General features: G+C 32.3%; 1 protein-coding gene across 18 annotated transcripts in view; it reads left to right on the top strand.

Annotated features, from left to right (window-relative positions):
- Window positions 1-21,126, top strand: part of NRXN1 (neurexin 1) — a 1,147,673-nt gene that overhangs the window by 86,329 nt on the left and 1,040,218 nt on the right. For 9 of the 18 annotated variants that reach the window (XM_024118768.1, XM_024118773.3, XM_024118763.1 and 6 more), the window contains exons 2-4: window positions 11,828-11,845; window positions 15,262-15,291; window positions 16,061-16,072. The exons of 4 other annotated variants lie outside the window; for them this stretch is intronic. In XM_024118768.1, the coding sequence (XP_023974536.1) occupies window positions 11,828-11,845; window positions 15,262-15,291; window positions 16,061-16,072 (60 nt within the window). The remainder of the gene's footprint in view (window positions 1-11,827; window positions 11,846-15,261; window positions 15,292-16,060; window positions 16,073-21,126) is intronic. 5 more of the 18 variants (XM_024118765.1, XM_024118762.1, XM_055089174.1 and 2 more) reach the window with 3 other exon arrangements.

The raw sequence follows: 21,126 nt of genomic DNA, 5'->3' as shown, positions 1-21,126 counted from the left end.
AGGTAGTATTCATTTGTTTTAAAATTCTAAAACTCTAAATTTCTAAATACCATTGCACTTTAAGTTCATTGTTTTTAAAAAGATAAATTCAGACAAAATTTCAGGAGCCATAAATAGGATTAACTGACAAGTAGGAAATAATTTCATAGTGTGTTGTATTTAAAGCTAGGCTTTGTATAGTAATGCCTTCATAGAAGTCACTTAAAAATTTTAAATGACTATTATATGATTCTATACAATGGATGATTCAGTTATTTCTGCTATATGAGTTAACCACAGTATGAAAAAGTATTCTAATCAGCGTACATCTCATTGGAACCAGAAAATGTTTATCACATTTACCACATTAGTATCCCTAAAGGTAGTGTGTAGAAGTTACTAAAGAAAACTTTAAATTATATATTTCTCATATATATAATTGGTGTAGTTGCTTTGAATTGTTTTAATTGGATGGAGCATTTTAGTTTAGTAACTACACATCAAGTACTATAGTGACCAATTTAAGTGAAACCTGAGACTGTTTGGACCAAAATTCAGAGAATGCCATTTTAAATACCTTGCTGATATTTAAAGTTTTTCAGTGCAAAATTGGTAGAAAAACTAAAATTTGTTTGAGATCATCTTAAAATGTCATTAATCATATTAATGATTCACATTCCATCTGATACAAATAGGTGAGCTTGACACATTTCATTAAATTAATAAATCAAAAAACTTACCTAAATTATGAAAAATAAATTTGATCCTTATAATTTCATTAAAATCATTGAATTTACTAAAATATTTGGTTTTATTGATATCTTACTATATATGTCAATATATCATGAAACATTAGATGACATTTAGGAAATAATGCTCATTTTTCACAGATGATTTTTTAAAAAGTGGCTCCATAATAAAAAGCCATTATTTTACCAGGGTTACCTGCATTCCAGTTTTTTTTAACTTATAATAATTTGCTTCCTACAGATATGCCAATAAGCCTTTAGGGTAAAGGTGATTAATTGGAAATTTTCTAAATCTCCATAATATAGAAGAAAGAACACAGAATCTGGGATCAGAAGATCTAATTTCTACTATTTAGTCATTTGTTCTTCATTTAGTCCCTTGTATTTATTGTTTACTATGTGCCAGGCACTGTGCTAAGAAGAGTGGCAAATAAATCCTGCCTATGAAAATGAATTTAGTCATCCTCGTCCCACATTGCTAGTTTCATAGAAGCCAAGCAGGAAATTAAGATAGGAAATTAATTACTCAATAAAACATTTGTTAAGCAACTCCTTTGTGTACACACCATCTTAAATGCTGACCATCCTGAACAAAAGAAGAGGAATAGAAAAGGCACTGCTCTTAAGCATCCTACAGTTTGTATAAGGAAGCATTCATTATAATAATGCCATGGCTAACACCAGTAAACAGGTATTATCTATACATAAAATGCTTTATACTCTGTCATTATTGAATACATGGTTTTACATTTTTTCACTGCTATGAGCTACAGCCTCTCTATGGAACAAGTTAAACATTTAGCAAATGAGAAAATTTAAGAAATGTTAAAAAAAATGTATCTAGATTCCTAAAACTGATTTGTAGCGACAGAACCTAGAAGGATCCTAACTCCAAGCTCATCCTCCTTTCCAATTCCTTCTTCAGGGACAATGAGATGAAACATTAATTGCATACATTGCATATTGTCAGGAAATGCCTAGATTCTCCAAGGATTTCTAGTTTCTTAAAGATTCAGTGTTATTTGTTCACCCTGACACTTAGTTCAAATCATTTTTCCTCTCTGTGACTGTTTTCATACATATTTACATGCTTTAAAGTGTTTGATTTAATTATTCTATGTTAATAGGCCCATTTAAAATTATCGAGTATATTCTCTCAAACTGCATCCAGCATAGTTTCTATTCAACTCTAAGAGAAGCATATTAACTAATAAAAAAAAAATCAGTATTTCAAATTAGTGACTTTTCTAGTCTTTTTCCATTATGTTTTGTGAGCATTACTTGCAACATGGCCCATTTTGAACATAATTTACTTCTGACAGCTATAAGGTACACGTTTCCTAAGCTACTAGGTACTGCCTTGAGCTACATTTGCTAGTAGATATTAGCCATTCCGTGTATTATACATATTGCACAACTAGTTTTTTTCTCAGTTGTAATAATATCAGAAATCTATTAAGTTTTTGGTGTCATATTTACTATTTTTTTGTACAGGTGAGTTTTCCATAGTAACACAAGTTCTAAAATAGTACTGTCATAGTTCAGGCTGCTGTCACAAAGTACCATAGACTGGGTGGCTTATAAAAAACAGAAATTTTATTTCTTACTGTTCTGGAGGCTGGAAGTTCCATATCAGGGTGCCAGCATGATCAGGTTCTGGTGAGAGTCTGCTTTCAGGTTGAAGACTGCTGACTTTTTGGTGAATTTTCACATGGTGGAGAGTAGAGAGGGGAAGCAAGCTCTCTCATGACTTTTACAAGGGCACTAATTCCATTCATGAAGGCTTCACTCCTATAACCTTATATAATCCTAATTATTTCCCAAAGGCCCCACCTCCTAATATCATCATACCGAGAAGTAGGGTTTCAACGTATGAATTTTGGGGGTACACAAACATTCAGTCCATAAAAAGTACTGAGTCAGGATGCTATTCTGGTTTAGAAACATATATTTTCTTCTTTGAAATAAGACAAATAAATATCTGGTTATGTTGGATTATCCCTTTCAAGTCATTCTAACGCCAGAGGCTGGACTTAGATGTCAGATGACCTCAGTACCCTTTGGAAATCATCTATCCTTTTCAATACTTTATTTATTTACCAGACAACAGCTCATTGGGATATCTAGATTAAATGTTATTAAGATATCGAGGCTATAAATATATTTCTGTTTCCATTCTTACATTGACTCATTTTCTTTACCATGTAAAAATGGAGATTGAATGTCACTAACCAATCATAAATAAGAGTACTTTTCTATAATAAAATGAACGATGTTTAATTTTATGATCAGGCCTACATTCTTTAAATACTGAAAATAGAGTCGGCAGATCCACTCTAAATTTTTATTCTTCACCTTTTTCATTCTTTATATGAAACTCTTTAACCCATTGTTTCATCTCTTAGATGTTTTTGCCACCTCCTTTTTTTTTTTTACTATGTCACAATTAATGCTTCCATGTTCAGGATTATTTTTCTATTCTTCCTACTCATAGTTTTTATTTGCCTGCTCAATGGTACATTTGTTATCATGTAATAGCCCCTTGACAGGATCTTGGACTTTTATAGAATTAACTAGAGGTCTGAGCTGCTTCTTTTATCCTTTTATATTCCTTGTCTCTGCCATATTTCAGTGTTACAGAAATGTTGATCCTTTTATTTGCCCATTCGGTTTATTTTCCTATAGTATAGTACTCAGTAGGAAGCCTATTTTATATGAAGAGAAGTCTTTGACATATAATGTAAGAGAATTCATTGTATGAGACTGTGTGATGGAGGATGCTTTTTACTAATTTGAAAACCGCTGTTGTTATTAAACTATTATGTAAAAAATATTGTCATAGACTTACAGATAAAATCTATGACAATAATATTAATGACCTAATGGGGAATATTGAGAAAAATATTGATATTTAGGATGGAGCTTATGAATTGAAGTGGTCATAATAGCATTGTATTGCTACACATTTGGAAGCAGTATATTATGAATTATAACTTGATGAGATTATTTTGAAAATTAAGCCTTTATCTTGGAAGTCATTTGGGTCAAAAAAAAAAAAAAAGTCTGTATTCCAGCAGTCAGAAAGCAGTTTGTACAAACGTCAAGAAATAATGTTATATCATATTCATATTATTCCATTTTAAAAAATAAAAGGAACTGTTTTGAATGATGGAATTAACATTTAAATATGCTCTACAAGAGTCAAAAAATTTTTCTTTATCTTTCAGAGTGCTTTCTTAAGCAGCAAATATCCATTTCAGGACAAGATAAGATGGGGAATTATAAGGCTACCTTAAAAGCTTGTATTTGTAGTGATTCGATTTTATGGATCAGTAAATCAACAGATAAAGGATAGATTATTCAAGCTTATGGTCCCCTCTTCAACATGGACTTGCATTCATATAGGTCTAGTTAAGGACTAGGCATTAGCCCAAACATCTCTATATATGAAATTTTCAGTGATATAGAATTTGTTGTACCTATGAACAAACTGTTTTATTCTTAGCCTGTAACATAAAACTTTATTTTTTAAAGGAAAATAGGAGACTGGACAATGTTTTTAGTTTTTCTTTCTTCTTGTCTGTTGATTCAAATTTTAAAAGATTAGAACTTGCTGCTTAGTTCCGAGGAGATTTACTATACAGCATGTATGTAAAAGGAATAAAAGTAATATTTTTATCAGATTTGCATTTTATAAGTAAAACAAAAAGGCAGATACACTATATGTGGCAAATTCATATTATATTGCCTAACCCTCCAAAATATTTGACTTGGAATGAAAGTGTTCTTTTGTTTCAGATATTATAAAAGGGAAGAAAAATTTTATGTGCTGTGAATGAAATGAACACTTTCCTTTAAATTTTAAAGGCAGCAAGAAATTATGGAATAATTCTCCCTTTTATTCCTAGTGGTTAGAATGCCCATGGGTAAACACACCTGTTCTTTGCTATTATAATAGGGCAAAGATTTTATAAACGTGTTTTTTTAAATTTTTTCTGGGAAATAATTCATTCTAATAGTACCGGGAAGAAGAGTGCTGGGACCTCTTTTTTTTCTTCAATAAAGGAAATTAAACAGTATTACATTTTTTGACTTTATAAAGTTAACACGTAAATGCAATTAAGAAAGAAATATTTTCCCTAAATATTTCTGCCTTCTTGTAACAGAATCAAAGAAATAATGAGTACAGCCTTCATACTTCTTTATTGTATTACTTTTAAAAATGTGACAACAATAAATATATTTTGATAACAGTTCCAGGAACATAGCACCACCTTACTAGACACTTCAGCATTACCCTATGTTGTCCAAATTCTTCATGTTTATTTTCTTTTTAAAACGATTTTTTTGGGGAATTGACATATATACACTAATATGTATAAAATAGATAACTAATAAGAACCTGCTGTATAAAAAATAAATAAAATAAAATTCAAAAGAAAAAAAAATTTTGAAATCTACACAAACTTGCACAAGGAGCCTTAAAACATACTTTCTGTATACTCTTGGAATCTTCTATATTTTATTTGGGTATCTTGGGCAAGTCACCCAACCACAGTGAAATAACATAAAGATTATATAAGATAATGTTTATGAAAGTACATTTAAAGTGGTAAGGCCTACCCAAGAGTTAGTATATTATTTTTTATTCTTATTTCTCTTGAGTATTTCAAAGAAGTTACTTGAGATCTTCATAACATTTTATAAAACATTTTATAAAAATTGCATTTGCTCTGATTATTTTCTGCTTTCCACTGATTGATTCTAAGGAATGCATTAATGTTTTGGCTTAACCTGATATTCCTACATTATATTTAGTAAGCAGAGAATAGCATAGTTTGTAGAGAAACCACCAACTTACAAATATTAGATTTAACCATATTAAATTGTTGGTATTTAACCAATTTTGATCTGAAAACAATAATTTTATATGTTTCAACCCCAGGTACTATTGGACTAAGTGCTTTCAGTCTTTGGAGAGGCAGAAGAATTCTTTTCAACAATCTTCCTCCTATTCAAATGTCCTACATTTGAAAAGATTACTAGATATTTGGTTCATTGTAGGTAGCATTTTAGTCAACTCTGAGAGATTCCTGGAAAATTTTAACATACTATCTGATTCATTTAGGAAAAAAAAAACCAGTTAATTCCCCTTATAATTATTTTCAGTGATTTCTATAAAACTTTAAAATTAAATTAGCCATAAATTATAAAATATGCAAATATCTTGAGTTTTAAACACTAAAGAAAATGAAAAACAAAGTTTTGAAGAACTGAAATATCCTTTTATTATTTATTTCATTTTTCTTCCAGACTATTTTTTAAATGTGCAAAGGTCCTAATGGATTAAAGATAACATGAATTATTTATTTTGAAATAAAATTTTATTTTTCCTTAAATATAATAATGTATTTATAAATGACAGGTCAGTTTTATATCATACAAACCATTTTCTATTCAATTTATACAAATCTAATTTGTTAAACTCTAAATTTAGAACTTGTTCTTACAGTATGGTTTAGTCATATTTTTGTGCAATGTCCCCTTAATTTAATGACAAAATATATTTGTTTTTATTTCTCAGAGAAATTAAATGGATTCGTCTGAGAACCCAAGTATAAATGAGTAAAATCAGAAGTATCTGAAAGTTTATTTGAAACATCTCTGTAATAAAATGATTTGTGAAAAAACTGTACACATCAAGCATATGTTAGACAGTTCTCTCAAATGAAGGCCATTGATGTCCTTCAGCAGAATTCAGCTACTGTCTATTTAATGTTGGAGAACCTAGGACACATTGTGGAGTATTCTCTGCTGGTACCACACAAGCCAGAGGATGTTTCCTGTTTATTTGCTCGTAAGAAAAGTCCCATCTGAGTACTGGCACACCCACTAGAAGGGGTGATATGTTGGGTAGGTAGGTTACGGGTGTATTTAAATTTATTTTCTCAACTCCAAACCAAGAGCTTTCCTCCTCTACTTCCTAAAATGTGGTGACTTTGGACTCTTAATAAGGAAGCGCTACTCACCAAAACCAGCTTTCTTTGGAGAGTTTGTGTAGCAGTGATTGAGCTTGGGTGGGAAAGTACATGGCAGCACCCTGTTCACTGTTATCTGTCAGTTCCGTACTAGGAAATGTTCATTTCTCAGTAAGCAATAAAACAATAAAAATGAGAACACACAGTGTAGATTATGCTCTGTTTATGGTCACTGTTAAGTGCAGTGGTCTTTCCCTAAGTCCAGCTATTATAAATGTTAACTCTCAAGGTTTAGATGTAGGGAAGAATTGAGGCTATAAAAGCAGAATAAAATCCTTGTAATAGTCCCTCGTGAAAAGAAAATTTGAAATTGTATGCTATATAGTTTATGCGTGCTATTTAATATATACTTTAACATGTTGACTAATAACTGTTAAATTCCATTAGGACCATTGAACAACTTAAACACCAGAAGAATCTGCCATATAATTAGACTTCCTTCTTTCTTCCTTCTTTCCCTTTCTTACTTTCTTCCTCCATTAACAAGATGGAACATTTTGACTCGAATACCACAAGTTCTTTGTAACAAAATTGGTACCTACTCTGTGAAGCAGAAACATAGGGAGTCTCCAGCTTATGAAAGTATAATCTCAAAAGTTATTTGAATAAATAGGTTGAAACTCATATCACATTTCCCATGGAAACAACACTGTAAGGCAAAGTAAACTCAGACCACTTCACAAAGTACTCATTAATTCCATGATATACTTGAATCATTGTATTGTACCAAAAGTATAGTCAGACGTTCCCATAATGTTCCTAGGGAGAATGGTTTTATAGTTCTAAGTTTGATGCCAGGAACATCTCTGCTGCTTCACGTTGGTTAGAGATACCCTTCTTATCACTCCTGAACAGTGAAAGAGAGAGAAAAAATTAGCTTCTCTAGTTGGCCTCCCTCATGCCCTAGGATCGAGATTCCAGCAGGCTGAGTGGGAGTGTCATTTAGGTGAATTTGAAATAAGTTGCTGAGCCCACCTGTTAAAAAGCATTTTTGAAACTAGCCGGATTCCTGCCCAGGCTGTTTATTTCCTTCCTTAAGCCTCCATAGTAGACCTTTCTGCTTCAGTTTCTGTTTGCACCTCCTCTTGGTTCTGGCTGGCTTTTGTCTTCCTCCAGCGGACTGCTGCCCAGATCCAAAGAACCAGGGATTTCCTCCATTTCCCAGTCCTTGAAGCATTCCCAGATTATTGAGGTTTTCTAAAGGCTTTCACTGTTAACACCAAAAGAAAAATAAAACAAAACTCCATCCTGTGCCACCATGGGAACCAGAACCTGCTATACTGGCATTTGGTCCTCCAAATGAGGGGTGAAATCTTCAAAAGTAATGTGAGGGGCTAGAAAGACGAGGATAGGCACTAGCAAGATCGAGGTATGTGAAAAAAGGAAATAAAATTGTATTCTGAATTCCTCTTTCTGCTGGCTAGCACCCGCCACCAGTTTTGCTATGTAGCCCACTGTGGAGGGCATAGATCTGGGTGGGAAACTGCCTGCGATAGTGGCAGGTTTGATGGAGGAGAGAGGGAGTGAAAGAAAATGAAGGGAGCCGGTCACAGGCAACTAACAGAGAAGGAAGAAAGCTGAAACGGAGAAAGAAAGCCCAAGTGAGGGCGAGCGACTTCTTCTGGCCAGTTTTTAATGTAAAATGTAGCATGTAAGTTGACTACTGCATGGGCATTTAGATGAAGTCTTTCATATTGCTAAGCTTAAACACTGATTATACAAAAAGGAGTTAATTGTGACATTTTATCCCAAACCTTAATTTATTCACTTGTCATGATTAAATTTCTGATTTTCTTTACATTGAAAAAAGAACATTTTTTCCTTATTCATTTCTCTTTTCCTAGTAGTATGTCATTAAGATTATGTGCAAAGAACACTGTCATAATAAATTAAAGTTACCGTCCTTGCATTCTTATAAGCTGGGGGCCAAAGGAAAAACATTTGTGAAGATGCTCTTTTGAAGTAATTTTAAAACGTACAATTTAAGTCTGCAGCTTCCCTCAATGTCAGCACACAAATATTCATAACATGACTGATATTCTAGTGCTTGATTTCTGTCTCTGTGAGGGAATTATGTCTTATCTGAAAGAAAAATAAGATTTAAGTTATCTTTTCCATGGTTTTATATTTATTATTTTCACAGTCAAAAGAAAAAGAGTGTGATCTTTATAGGTGGCATGGTGATCATAGTAAAGTTGATTACTAAGAGGTTCACTTCATGTACACAGCAGCATTAGGTCAGCAGAATTAAGCAGCCAGGGTTTTCTGCGGACCAAGAGCTTTTCCCTAACTTGACAATGTATGCAGGTAACGCTGGATGGACTGCTTTCTACCTTACACTAAGGCAAAATATACTGCTTTACCTTTTTACACTGGGGCATGCCAATTTCAGCACCTCTCTCTGTCGCTGCTCAAAACCAAAATAGTATTTGATTGCAAAGAGAAAGCAAAAGTTGGTGTGATGAGAAAAACTATTCTTTTTAAACTTGATATTTTTTTTTTAGTCCAAAAACCAAGTAGAAAGGAAAGAAAAGAAGAAAAATACATAGAGAATGATTGTAAATGCTAGAGCTTCTGCCATTTATAGCTACTTCCAAATTCTGAAATAACATAGAGGTCATCTCTAGGTTAACAGGTTTTAAATCAACTAAAGCCAACAAATGGCTTACCAAAGGGGTAGAATAGAATGAAACAAATAAAGAGAAGTTTTTTTTATCCTATGATTGAATCTGAAAATATATAGAAACTCAAGGAAAGTCTGTTCTAATCCAGTTTTCTTCTTTTTCTTCTTTTTTTAAAATTTTTTTAGATAGTTAATATATTACTCTTTCTTTCACTCTAGTACTTCTTTAAAAAAATCTAAGTCTTTGGAGAAGACTATTTTTCTGAACATGGTCAAGTCAGGATCTGATTACACTTTGGGCATGACTTGGATTTGCATAAAAGGAGTTCCTTTAGTTAAGCTGGTTCTCTGTATGAATAACTCAGAGAAATGCTGGATGACTGGGCGGGATCAGCGGTATTGCCCGTGGCTCCGTGCCTTAGTTAAAAGTGAAAAGAGAACTCATTTTCAAGGAACCAAGTCAATGACCTTGATTTTATTAGTGCACCTTCCTTTCCTAATATCCTACTAAGCACATTTATAACATTTATGTCAAGACTTGTCCTGTTTTATTTTGTTGACTTGTTTTTCATTTTCTTTTCCCTATTAGATTTTCATGCAGCACTTTACCAAAACCCCTTTCTGGGACTGTACTGCTCATGACCATATTTGCCAAAGGACTCTCCTCTAAATTCCCTGATTTTGTTGTTTTACTCTACATATTTAATAAACTTATTGAAAAATGAGCATCTTAGGTGGGAAATAGAATTTCAAAGGATGTCATTGTAAAAACCAGAGTATGTAACATTAAAATCTATATCTTTGTATGATTTCCAATAAAAAGCAATAAAATGAAACTTTACTATTTGTGTCCATGTCATGTCCAAGTTGCCATTGAAAAGTAACAAATTCTAATTCCTTATTTGGTAGATTGGAAGCCTAAATCAAACAGGAAATGAATATCACATACCAAATGTTTCAGTCATTTTTTATTTCTTTTAAAATGAACTCTGGCAAACCAAGTATTTTGTATAGATGTTGTTGTCCACATTTACCCACTAACAATTTTCTATTATGTAAGGCCACATCAATAAGTGTACCTGTGTTGATATTTCAGTTTCCACCTAATATATTTTAAACAAAATTGATGATTTTTAATTCATTAATAACTTTAACCATTAAAAAAGCTATTTGTTGAACCTTATGAAATGGTGCATTCACAGTTGTTTTTCTTTCAAGTTACTACATTTGCTGTTGTTTTGTTTTTTATAAACACTTTTCATCAAATGGGCAGTTTAAAAAATACAGCTAAAAAAAATACAGCTAATTAAATGAAATACAAGAATGAGACAAGAAATGTCAACATGGATATACTTTACTGTTGAAACATTTTGATAAGTATTGAAACCTTGCTCTCGCCCTAGTGCCGTAAAACAGCTTTTCCTTCCAGTTCTTAACTGATACCAAGCCCGGTGTCTCAAATAGTACTTGAATTACCTAATAGATACTAATAATATTTTAAATTCCATACCCTTACATTGATTATGTGTAGGAAAGACATACAAAATCTGATTGTATATGTGTGTGTGTTTGTATATACATATATGGAAATATACTTAAATAAATATATAAAAATATGTAAATATTGTGTAGATATATGGAAATATAAGGGAAAGTTCACCAAATATTATCATTATCTTAACTACATTCATATTCTCACCCTAAAGAGAAGCACAAAGTGAATAAATCATGATATACTTTGCCTAAAGGACAGCTGCCAAATGGACTGCTTTTGTACTCATTACTCTTTCTACTTAACATTTTAGAAAGTTAGCATTTAAAAAATTATAATAAACCATCGTCATCTGTGATAAAATATGAACACACTATAAACAAACTAAATAAATGATGGATTTTAGGTGCATAAATTTATGTTGTGTTTTTTTAAGGAAAGCAATTGAAGTATTAGAAATATTTAAAGGCCATGATAGTAAATCGATTACGTAGTTGATAGAACAGGCATACCTTTAAGTGAAATGTCACGGCTATTTGCAATGAACTTTCTTTTGTCCAAGTAAGTCCAAATCAGAATTTAGAAATAGAATCTTTTAGAATTGTTATTTTAAGATAAGCTGTAAAAATAATTGCCTAGGGCAACCATGCCAGCAACATGTAAGAGTTATGTTTGCTTTACACAGGGCAGTGAAAGACTTTTGAACACTCCTTGCTCAGTACACAGCAGTATTACTGAAATTTCGTCTCATATTCTTTAAATGCTGCCAATGGGAGGGAACCTGCTTTCCCGTGATTGTATTTTCCCCTGTGAATGGGAGCTATGGAGCACTTGCATGATGTGTTTGGTGCCTTGCATGAAAAAGACATGCAAAGGCAAGGTCCAGTCTGCATGCTGCTTAATGAATGTTTTTCCTTTTCTCTCCCTCCTTGTCATGTGCTTTCAGAAGACAACCATGTGGAAGGTGGGTGCTTTGTACTTTATTTTCCAACTCTCATTTGCCTTTTATTTCTTAGTATTAATAGAGTACATCTCGAATGTAGAAGGTAAGTTGAACTTCTTTCTGAGTATTTGCTGATTTCTGGATTGTGTATCATTTTTCATATAGAACACACACACTCTCAACTCCATCAATCCCAAGTATATGAAACTCCTTCAACCTTAACTCCAGCCTTTGATGGACTTCAGCGTCCCATATGAACCTTAGAATACTTATTTCAGTGTTCTGCATGGAAAAATGACACAATCCTGCTTCTTTTATTTTAAATGAGAAAGCATTTCTTTGCAGTTTCTGAACACAGTGCATGATTCTTTCTGCATTTTTTTTTCTTGGTCAAAATGATTTCTTTGGGAAATGTTGAGCATTACATCATCTCTAGCCCATTGGTCTAGTCTCAAATGATTTGATTTGTAAAAAGAACACAAAATAAAGTACTGACTATAATTAAGACGCATAAGTTTAGATTAAAATTAAGCCATTGGCCAGTGGAAATGAAAGCATACAGCACTCCAGCATGATTACTGGTAAGTATATTTGTAATATTCTGTGTCTGTTAAATAAAATTATGGTATTTGTTTAAGGTTTTCTAAAGTTATCTCTATCAAGGAATTTTGAGAAAGTTACACATTTTTCCTGTAGAATCCAACAAACTAAAACATATTTCAACATTCTTTTAAAAATTTTTAAAAGATTTTTATCAAGATATAGTTGATTTTCCATATTGTGTTAGTTTCATATTTCAACATTCTTACCTTTAAAGAACTTAGTCCATGCGCTGCCAAAGAAATATGTAAAGGATAAAAATACAAAAAGAACTAGGAAGAACAAAGAATTGTGAAAGGGAAGTTGATGTCCTATCAACTTACATAATCACAACATTAACAGTTCTCGCATAAACAACTTACTAGTATCTATATCAGAAGAAAGTGTTTAGCATATCTTATTTTGTTACAATGTTTTGAAATATAGCCATTTATAATGTTCATTTCTACACAATGATGGATTCCCTAGAAAAAGAGTCCCCGTCTAATGTTACAGATAAATAGCCATTAAAGTTACTAAGATTTGATGTCTCAAAGAGCAATTCATGATAATACAAAGTTGATCAGTAACAGGTTTCAACATATTATTTGTGATTCTTTCATGGATTCTTTCAATTGCTTAGTTGCTAAACATTTCTGTTTCATTATTTAAGTAAAGTAGATTAAAACTTTAAAAGAAATCATCAGTGACTATTTTTCCAAGTGTTGCATCTGTATATGTTTTTTTTTTCTATACTATAATTTAAATAGCATGTGAGTGTGTACTTGGAAAAGATATTACCCTGCAGGTCTGACTGACATCTTTCAAAATCAGTCTCATTTACAATTGTGCATGTCATTTGAGATCAAAAGGTTTTTTTTAAGTATCTTTTTGACTTCTTTTGCATTTCCTTAACCATCCTGTAAAATGTTCCATGTTTCTGCTCTTTTCTCTTTAAATCCAGTTGCATTCCAAGGAGCTTTAAAATCACCTTAATAAGCATGAATGCCTCTGTCCTTACACACACTCATCCCATGAAAAATTTTGACAAGATTTTCAGAGTATAGGCTCATAAACTATTGTAATAAAGTTTATTCAGTCATAATTTTTAACATCCCTATTTATAACTCCACTTTGGCAATGTAGTCTAGCTCGCTTAGATGTAGAAAGTATAGCATGAACAATGTTAATGCTTTTGAGATTTAAAAATTTCCATTCTCACTAAGGTGGTATTAAAAATCATTGAGGAATCTAAAAGTTATATCTTGTACAGAGATATTTCCCTGATTTATCAATAGTTTACAAAAAAGTTATAAACTTTTATTAGGAAATATGTATAGTAATATTTAAAGTGAAATTAAATGAAAAATTATATAACCTGGACAGATAAGCCACTATTCTTAAGCATAGAAGCTATCATGAGTCACCAACAGGTCATAAACCTTTTAAACTGATTGTGTGATTTTTTGGGGGGGGTTTAAAATCACTTAGAAAATACAAAAGAAGCTAGATCTCAGAAACTTTAAAATACTATGTTAAATAATTTTTATATTGTGATTATATCATGTGGGATCTTCCCGGACCGGGGCACGAACCCGTGTCCCCTGCATCGGCAGGCGGATTCTCAACCACTGCGCCACCAGGGAAGCCCTATATGATGATTTTAATTGTATCTGCCCCACAGGAATGTTTAAATACCCCTTAAATTTTTAAGGAAATGATACAGATTATTTCAATACTGATGCAAGTAATATACAATGTTAGGTAGCTCAAAGTCTCAAATATATTTGAATTAAGAGTGGGAAATGAAATACACATTTTAGTAAATTTGTATGTATGCTATGTTTCTTTGACATTATCCCATATTCTTGAAATATACAGGGATTGAAGAGTAACTTAATTTCTGAATTTAGAATAAAGAACTAAGAATTAATGCTAAAAAGTAAAACATATCTTCTTGGACAGTGAAATTTTTTTTAAAAGAACATTGCTAGTATTCTTTAGAAAAGGGGTGATCTTCAATCTGAAATTGTCAAGCAAGACTTAAAAAATAATTTAAATAAAGGGAATTCAATATTCTTTCAGAGAACTTCCTTGATGAAATTATATCTTAAATATACTCATGTTAACTAATAGTTTAGTATTTAAGTAATGCTTAAGTAAAGTGCTGAATAATTTTGTTCTCCATGGGAAATTACTTAACCCTATTTAAAGGTGATCCATTGTTTCTTAAAAACATTATTCTGTAGTAAATTCAAACTTTACACCTGCATGTCTGATGATCTTTTTTGTATTTGAACCAGCTTATTTAATTGCTACATGTGTCAGACAAGGAGACATTTCTGCATTATCATTTCAGTGTGACTAAGGATGTGGTTTTTTTTTTTCATTTAATTATGAAACTTCTCATTTTTTGATGAGGGGAAAAAGATCAGACCCAGCCCATGTTTCAGGTATTCCTTTGGGTTTTTTAAAATATAATTTCATCACCAAAGAATGGCAAGCCCTGTGGGGGCAGTGTTCAAAACAGTCTCATCAAAGGGCACGAAGGGCAAATGCAATATTTAAGGGATTGATTGGATTTTAAGTCATGCTCTTATGCTCTTGAATGTTCCAACTGATACATAGAAGAAATACACGGTGCAGCATATGCAAGTGTTTAAATTGCAGTTCTATAACTCTTTGCCCCAAAGCATTCCAACCAGGAGTTGAAAGAATGCTTTTTGATTTGCCTCTGTGATACAGACATGTCTCATAGGAAACAAGATGTCTGTCACTGAACATTTTTGTCACTGTGACAACCCTGCCTTCCCATGCTCCCTTGTTTATTGCTGACTGTGCTCTTGTTTCCCTTCAAGGTCTGGCGCACCTGATGATGGGCGACCAAGGTATGGGCTCTGTTCCTTTTCCACTCTGCTTTCAGTGTTTTCTTGTTCTGTAGCTGCTTTCAAGCCATCACTGCAAAGGATGGGCAAATGCTTGCAAGTTATCTGGCTGCAAATTAAATACATAATTTTTGTTCACATTTTTTCATGTGTTTTTCTCCCCTTTATTTGTTGGTTTGATATCGGTTTGCTCCTTTGATTTTATTTTCCTTTATTCTTTGCACTATAATATCTGCAAATAAATGAGACATAAGAACTTGTAATAGAAAGTTTCCATATATTTATCAGCATATGCAGTTAAGGGTAGTTATAGTAAAGAAAAACCGAGAACCATCATAAATTAACATATGAAAAAAAGATATTTGGTTTAATGTACTGCACCAAAAAGAGTCCATTTTTCACCCATGCATGTCAGTTTGGGAACATGCAGACATCTTTGGCTTCTGGCTTCTCGAATGCTGAGTATAGTGTTCTACAAAATCAATACTTTTTCTACCTATAAGCATTGTGTATCTCCTTTTGTGTAGTCTTTTAAAGTGAGCATGGGCTTTCTAATTTCTTTGCATGTATTGCCTTAAAACAGGCAGATTTCTCAACATGTACTGATTGTATCTCCATTTGTTTTCAAATCCTATTTATACCTTCTTGTATATTTAATTTTCAAAGAGTAGTGCATATACATATATTCATAATTCTTATTGTTGTTTCTCTCCTCTTTATTCTTTTTGTATGGAAATCCTTTCTTCATGGAACCATTTCATCAAATCCATAGGTAAAAGTAAAGGTATTACATTATTTTATTTCTTCTTAATATCATCTATATGAATAACAGTGTGTCTATATGAATAACATTATTTTATTTCTTCTTAATACCATCTATATGAATAACAGTGTGAATAACATTTGCAAAATACATTTTTCAAATGTATTTAGACTTTTTGGCATTAATAATGGGCACTGGGAGGTAGGTATGAGTGGTAATGAATATTTTATGAATTTAAGGTAAGAAAAATCCATCAAAATGTTTCCCTTTGTTTTTTTCTTGCTCTTTAGAGTGATTTTTTTTTCGTGTCAGCTGCTAGTATAATTAGCATATTTAGAAATTGCTGACAGGTTTCAGTGTCAGTTTTTGCAGTATCATTTAATGGTAGTTAAATGATGAGCGTAGCCACCAGAAATATATCATCCTCAAACGTTTAACTCTGGAGCGCACCTGCCCCAGCCATTCTGCCTAGGGATGTAAGTCTAAGCATGTGCAGCATTGAAATGGTGCTGCTGTGGGCTCATCAGCTTGTGGTCTGCTAGATGTCATATATACACGTTGACTCCATGATAACCTGCAAAGGCAGTGTCCTGAAAGAGACAAAGGAGCAAGACAAGCCTGCTCTCTCTTTTGTGCATACTAACTTTGTTTTAAGAACATTATCAACTCAGGTTTACATTTCTGCATCACTTGGTAAGTCAGGCATGTGTACTCTGACAGTATTGGTGCCAAATTTAAAAGCATGCTTAGTTTGCCATTTAGAACCATCCACATTGTGTTTAGTGTTTTCATTAAAAGAAAGTAGATGATATGCAACTGTGGTAAATATGTGTCATAGCCTTTAAATTAACCATTTATAACTATGTATTGGTGAATGTGCCCTTGGTCTCTAGTTTTGTTTTATTTTGTTTAGTTGTTTTTTTTGTTGTTGTTGTTACTTTAAAAATAGGCATGTGTTTCCTTGAATTCTCTGAATCTTTCTTTTGCTCTGAATCTTAATCTGGTGAATTGAGACCAAAGCGCACAGTTCTGCACCTTTACATTAGTGTCATCTAGCAGGGAAACATTTCTGTTTGAAAAAGCACCGAACATGAGCAGAGCAATAAGTAAGAAATGATATCAAAGTTTGAAATGTGTAACATAGAGCTTTAGAAACAAATGTTTGGATACTTTGAGCCAATAAAAAGAGAACATATGCTATTGCAGTTTGTGTTTTGGTCAACCATTTCCAATAATATAATTTAATCTTATTTTAAGCCGTTAGCAGCTATGCAATGACAGTATGTATCAATTCTTTTAGAGATTTTGTGTACCATTTGGGATACTTTCTAGACTTTTTTTTTTTAAGGCCAAATTACCATTACTTTCCTTTCTTAAGTGGGCATTTTCCACCATGTTCCTTAGTGTAGGACTCAGGATGGCATAGAGGGAACTGTATTTATATTTTATTTTACTGGCTGAGTGAAGTAAATGTCTATGTGTTTGTATATGTGCATGTTTGTATTTGTATGAATGCATGTGTATACACAAACTTTCTAAATATACGCACACATATATACCCATTATGTTTTGAAAAAAGTAACTCATAAAATAATATGCTAATTATATAACCATTTAACTCTACATATGGAATAATTCATGTTTAAACTTAGCTGATACTCATTTCAGTGTAATAAATGTTAAGTGTCAGTTTTACTGACACTACTCAGTTTTACTATGTCAGTCTTAAATGTTTTCTGTTGACTTGTGTGTCAAACATATATTTACCAGTTTTCATCAAATTTTATTCCTCAGTCAGCACAAAACTACACAGGACAAGAATTTGGTATTTCCTTTACATTCTTCTGTTAATAGAACCAGGATGCTTCTTGGTGTTAAATGGGGAAAGAAGACTTTAAGATGGACTTGGGTATTTTGCAAATCAAAGTGACCACCTTTACATGCTGGTTAATTATGTGTATAGAAATGAGAAACATGATTTATAAGTCTTCATTAATTGCAAATTAGTTCAACAAATCTGCATTCTAGAGCAAAAAATACAATCTTGACTATGATGTGGCATCCATATTCAATGACTATCAATAAAATATGGAATGAAAACATGTGAGTTAGTTAGTTTAAATGACAGAAATGGAAGTGCTAGGAGAGTGGTTAAAAAGTGTGATCAGTGATAGGCATTCAGAAAAGATAAAGATAGCACGAATCAGGATCTCCCTCAGGAAGATATCCTTGCCTTGTGCCACCTGTTGGAGGACTCAAAAATGTCTAGAAACTTAACAGTGTGGATTCTTGTATCAGGTTAAATCCTAGATGTGCATGAAATATGTGTTAAACCTACCTACTCTAAAATAACTGATATGCATTGTAAATTCATGCTTCTCAAGTCTTCCCATCAAATTATAATCCAGGAGCATTTTTCTTGACACCACTTTTCTCTTTAAGAGTAGTGAATTCAGGTGCTCTGGAATGATCATCTGTGGATTAAAGTCTTCCTTTGTTGAATCCAGAAGCAAAACTAGGTTCAAGAACATTATTGCTATCATTTTGATTTATTCTGTATGGATTCTTAAGTATTTTCTGAATTTTTAAATGTCCAATGATAGACAAATGTATTTCATTTAAAAAGTACATTTAAAAAAAATGAACATTTATTCTGATAACCTTCTTCATCCTCCTCCCCAGGCTTCTCTCTAGAGGTAAGCACTGGTATCACTTCATAATGTATCCTTACAAGTTGGTGTGGATCCTTCCATACTCCATAATTAATTCTTCAGGGTTTGAAAACTGCAGAATTCCTTACCATATTACATGACAAAAACAGATAAGTCTGTTGGAGACATGTTAAGGCTCATTGCTATGTGCTGGCAGAATCATAATGAATGAAATGGAAACTTTCTCACTCTGTAGACCATCATGTCTCATATTTTCATTTGGCCATTCTGTTTCAAATTTTAGAGTTGATTATTTGGATTTGTTTTCATGTTTTCTAAACAAGGATATGTCACCTTTAAGTGGTCACAAGTAGGAATAAACTTTGGTTTCTTTGGGATAGCTGAAGAGAGATAGTATTCAGGGCCAACCTTACTTCTGTTGGTTGTGGCTAGGTAGTTTCAAATGGTCTTTGTGACATTGTGTTTACTTTCTTTTTAGGTTTGAAATTTGTCATGGGTGTTGTTAGGACTATTGTTAATACTAACTTTATTCTCCACTCTATTTAGAATTTAGATTTATCTATTTGCCTGGGGAATTTAGTTTTTAGTTTTTGTCTTTTTCTATGTATGTTTAACTGGTCACTTCATTCCAACTATTATTTATTTATATTTTACTCTAATGTTTGAAAGAAATAAATGACCATTTAAATAAGAAAACGTCAAAGAAAGTTACATCGAATAACTGCAAATCCAGCCATCGTGGCTGGTTAATAGCTTGGGAGCACAGGTTAACAATTGTCAGTTAAATGTTGATTGAAAGCCTGTATTTTCCATCATAATAATCATTATAATTGTATATATTTATGTGAGTGATTATATATTTAATGTCAACTTTTTCCTAGTAGAATGTAAGCTCCATGTGACTTTCTTTTTTGACCATTGTATTTCCAGAATATTTTTCTTACTGTATCTTGAATTTGCGTTTCTCATGACTTAAGTATGTGTGTGTTGGGAGCACATTCGAAAAGGTAGATGTAGAGGAGGACATGGAGGGTTTGTAGTGGACATAATAGAAGGTGGAAAAGGAAAAGGAAACTTATTCAAATAGCTAAAAAAATTGTAGCAACAGATTATATTGAATCCTCTCTGTCTCTATCTCTAAACTTCTTTTGTTTCTTATCATTCATATCCTTGTCCAAAGCTGCAGTATTTCTTTCTAGTAAGACATCATTCCAATAGCACTTTAATATGTCTTAGCCTATGCACAGCAATGGTCCTGTAAGGAAATAAATTCAGTGTATTTTTGTGTTGGAGGGTTTTCAAAAATGTTAATGTGATTCACTGTCATAGTGGCAAATAATCAAATTTTATTTTCTAACTTTCACTATTCATGTGACAACAAGTACAGGAGTTTTCCTGAAATTCACATAAGATGATAAGCTAACTAATGTGGTTTCCATGAGTGTTTTTTTTTTTTAACTGTATCAACTGTGATGTATCATAAGAACTGTGTTTAAATTGGGTTAGGATTGTAAGCTTTCAATAAAGCCAAAATTTGTCTTATCTTGTGATATGAGCATATTTGCTCTTCCTTGCATTTATGAATCATACAACATATTCGCAAAATAAGTGTCCATTTGACTCTTTCAAATGTTTCCTGTTTGATTATCCAGGTTTTTCATGTTACTAGAAAGCCAAGTTATTAAAACTGTCAAGCATGTAATTACACATTTTAAAAGTGCCTAAACTTTATTTTATTAGTGAAAATGAAGATCTTAGAATAATTATAAAGAAAATACAGATTTTTCTCATAACCAATTGTGTTAATACCTAGGTATAATTGATTCCACTCAACTAATTGATAAGCAGTATCAAAGATTATGTATTTTAAAAATTTATCTGTAATGTCAAACCACAATTAATATTCTATTTACTTTTGAAGTAGATTTGATATTATTAATACTTACAGAAGAATGGCACATTTAATATTCTTATACATTTTCTTAGGTTTCCATGATTTTTGTTACCATCTTTCATCTCTCATGTTGCTGTGTAGCTAATTTGTCTGTGAAGTGTGCAGTTTCCAGTCACCAATGTCATGATGTGTATTTGTTTTATAACTCTGAAATACATTTTGCTGTGGTTTCTGTTGTAGAACTAGTTTAATTTTGAAAATAATCACATTTCTCTTCTTTTGTATGGCTTCTTAAATCATATCTCCTCATTTAGCTTCAAAATATTAACTATTCTGCATTGTTCAGAAGCATTCGTGAATGTTGACAGAATCTTACTGTATTGGAATGCCTATGTGTGGTGTATTTTCAATCAAGACATAATTTATTTTGGTTTATCTATTACTACTTCTACTGTTGCAGTACTGGAAGCCCCTCATTCACAGCTACCGAACATGGAAAGACCAGAATT

This window comes from Physeter macrocephalus, chromosome 12 (genome assembly GCF_002837175.3).
Source record: "Physeter macrocephalus isolate SW-GA chromosome 12, ASM283717v5, whole genome shotgun sequence".
Lineage (NCBI taxonomy): Eukaryota > Metazoa > Chordata > Mammalia > Artiodactyla > Physeteridae > Physeter > Physeter macrocephalus.
Note: the sequence above shows the minus strand (reverse complement) of the source record. Positions and strands in the feature narration are given on the sequence as shown.